The sequence below is a fragment of the Elaeis guineensis genome, chromosome 15 (assembly GCF_000442705.2).
Source record: "Elaeis guineensis isolate ETL-2024a chromosome 15, EG11, whole genome shotgun sequence".
Taxonomy (NCBI): Eukaryota; Viridiplantae; Streptophyta; class Magnoliopsida; order Arecales; family Arecaceae; genus Elaeis; species Elaeis guineensis.
The window spans coordinates 51,697,086-51,700,368 of NC_026007.2; the positions used below are offsets into that span (position 1 = coordinate 51,697,086).

General features: G+C 41.6%; 1 protein-coding gene across 1 annotated transcript; it reads right to left on the minus strand.

The window, feature by feature from the left end:
- Positions 1-221: 221 nt before the first annotated feature.
- LOC105057993 (heptahelical transmembrane protein 4-like) lies at positions 222-2,503 on the minus strand. The gene is made up of 3 exons (XM_019855137.3): positions 2,169-2,503; positions 1,651-1,939; positions 222-1,139 (listed from the first exon to the last, which is right to left on the minus strand). Exons 1-3 carry the CDS (start codon positions 2,444-2,446, stop codon positions 486-488), a joined length of 1,221 nt encoding a protein of 406 aa, XP_019710696.1. The 5' UTR covers positions 2,447-2,503; the 3' UTR covers positions 222-485.
- Between the last annotated feature and the right edge of the window lie 780 nt (positions 2,504-3,283).

The window sequence follows — 3,283 nt, forward strand, 5'->3', positions numbered from 1 at the left end:
AAAAAAATTTTTATAGATTCAATCTCCAGTAAAGAGTAAGGCGCAATTTACTCGGTACCCAGCCGAGTAACTCCTCGGACTTTAGTGGCAATGCTACCCTTTATCTCAATTCCACTGCCGAAAACTGCTGGTTCTCCCTGATATGCCCAAGAATGCCCATATAACAATCTAAATCACACAATAAAGAAAACTGCTTGATGTTATTTTGGCAAAATCCTACATGCATGAATGGATGAGACAGATTATCCACCACGACTATGTTCAAATTATAGAGTACATAATATAAATTATTGACACCAAATTCCCACTGTCCCCAATCTTAGGGAATTCAAATACTCCACTTTCACACAAGCACCAAGATCCCTTGCGAGTAAACTTATCCTTTCTTAACGATTTTAGTCTACATGGCGTACACAAGATGAAAAGGCTTCGCCAATCTCATACAAAACAATTAATGGTGGCCCAAAAGCTAATCTATAATTCCATTAACAACCTTCAGTGTCTCTCCACTTGAGGTATACCAGGCCTGCAAGATAATGAGCGTAAGCCCCTGCAATCACCAGCACATGGAATAGCTGATGGCTATGGCCGACGATGTCGAATTTTCCAGGCATACACCGCTCCGGTATTCTCGTCGCATAGACCACCACACCAAGGCCATAAAATGTACCCATTAGCAACTCGTACCCCGTCGACAGGATCGCCTCCGGCCGGTGATGGAATGCAATCAATTTGTGCATTATGGGCACTAGTCCTGATACTCCCATGCAGAAGAATAGCCCAGCTCTCACAGACCGGAACTCTGCGGTCTGGAACACTGGCACAAGGGAGACCAAGATGGTGGCCAGCCCAAAGGCTGTGATGAAGCTCATGTAAAGGTGGCAGTAGAAGGGTTCACACAGGAAAGAGTAGTAGACTAGAGGATAGAAGGAGGTGACAATGAGGGCTGTTATGCCGGTGTAGTCGAGCCGCAGCATAATATAGGCCGTTCGTTTGGAGTGGCAAAAGATAAGGTGGCATATACTGCTGGTGAGAAGGCAGAACATGGCTCCACACAAGAAGGCAAAGAATGGCCAGCGAGTGACTTCCTTCATGAGCAGTTGTGATATTATGTTGGCCATGTGGTCTGTCACGCTTATCTGCATTACAATAAAATGGATATGTTAGTGGCCTAAGAAATCCTACCAGCAAAGAAAGCATCATGGAAAACAATGGTTGTTCTTCTAGTTTGTGTAGCATCATCCAAGTTATTAGTCTTCATATTTTTTATCATTCATATAAAACTTCAAAACTAGTACTAGCTGAAGCTTATGTTCTTGATTAAATCTTCATCCATGCTCTGTTTTCGCTCTGTTGAATTATTTTTTGGTACAAGCTATTTCTTTGCAAAGTTCAATAAATTAAGCATGATTAAACAATAGAACTGGGGATTGGAGGAAGTATCAGAAACATGGTCTTAGTAACAGTGTGATTATGGGTATAAAAATGGAAGATCGGTACTAGCTGTGGATTGAATTATTGGTTAAGTATGGGACTTTGCTCTGTTTTCATCTCTGTACAATTAATCTCCAGCAGACTATCTGAAGGGAAGTGCAAGTCCTCATGATATTTTTCTAGCGAAGGGCAGATAATGAGGATGAGAGGGAGTACCAGAATGCATGGATTGGTGATGTTTCTAGCATGGGAGAATCTCTTTGGCAAACAGTTGACAAGAAGCTCGGGAAGATGCCAGATAGATGAAGCTGGCGTAGAAGTCTCCAATTCATCCACTGGAAGTGGAGATGGCAGGCAAGCAATGACCCCAGATTGCTTCATTGGAAGACTGGCTTCTGTCACTTGACTGGAGGATTGCTGCATGGATGGGACATTCATTTCTCTTGGTATCATCGTTGCAGTGAATATAGTCAGAGAAAGAAAGATAAGAAATCCAATCAAATGCCTGAAACATGAAATATTATAGCAATTATGTGAACACCAGGTTGTAGATTTTATGAAGAGAACTGGTTAAAACATATGTATATGCAAGCTAAAGGCATGAAATTGGTTTAATGCCATGGATTTGTTGTTCTAATTGTCCTGTTACTTCCACTCTCATACTACCAATTACTTGAGCATAGAATTAAAGAACAACTAGAGAGAGAAGGCTGATCTGAAACCATGGAACTCACGTCCAAACGTTCAGGGTCTCGTTGTGAATGGAGAAGATGCTGAGAATTGTCTCTCTCAGAGGCCATTCGCATCGATAGTAGCCCAGGATGAACTCGTTGTCCTTGAAATAATCTGGCAAGGAATCAAAATTCACCAGCTCACATTTAACTTCTTTCGTCACTCTCTTCTTAATTCTCCCTTCCTTCAACTCCATTCCATTACTTTCACCAGAGCCTTCAAGAGAGCAAGTTTTCTCGAATGCGACCGCAGAAACCACCATGGAATCCTCGAAGCTCATATTATCTGAAACAACAAAACAAAGTGAAATCCATTTCAGCAAAAAGAAACAGCCAAGAACTTGGAAGAGCCAGCTGAAGAAAAGATCCAAAGAACCAAACCTTTAGCTTTAGAAATCTCTTCCTTCCAGAAGGCCTATAACTTGTACCACTGACTTACGATTGCTCAATACCTTACGACAACTCTCGAAACGCCCAACAATACAAAAAAGAAACAACCAATGGTTTTAAAGAACTCAAAACCAGTTTGTTCTAGCCAAGAAGGATGGACATGGAAGGGAAAGTTTCTCCTTCCCTTTCTCTGTCCCTCTCTTGCACTTGGGTGGAAATCTTATTGCTGGTGAGAGAAGAGAGAAGGAGACGAGGGGAGAAATTTTCCCAAGCAGTTATCGGTTGCTGAGTGAGAAACCTACGTGGTAGGTTTCGTTGGCTCTGGGGAAATACCAAGAACTTGTACCTTATAGGAGGGTATCTCCAAGTGGGGAGAAGCCTCGGAGGTTACCCTGTGCGATTTGAAAATATCAACTGGTCCTTGGGGTTGGCGGAGAACAAAAAGTAGTCTACGGTCCATGAATTGTATCCATACTGATTGGAAAGTCCAAGGGTTTGAACTGGAAGCATCTCGGAGACCTCGGAATTTTTGTATCCTCGTAATTTTTCACTTAATTTGCTTCCCTGAATGCTAATGGGTGTCAATGGAAATATTTTGGTACATGGAAAATATTATGTACTGAAATTTAAAAGATGAGACAATAGTGCCACGTCATTGCACTTTGAATTTAAATGATCAATTAATGGTACAGGTGAAATATATTAGAGGAGCATAGAGTATCATCCTT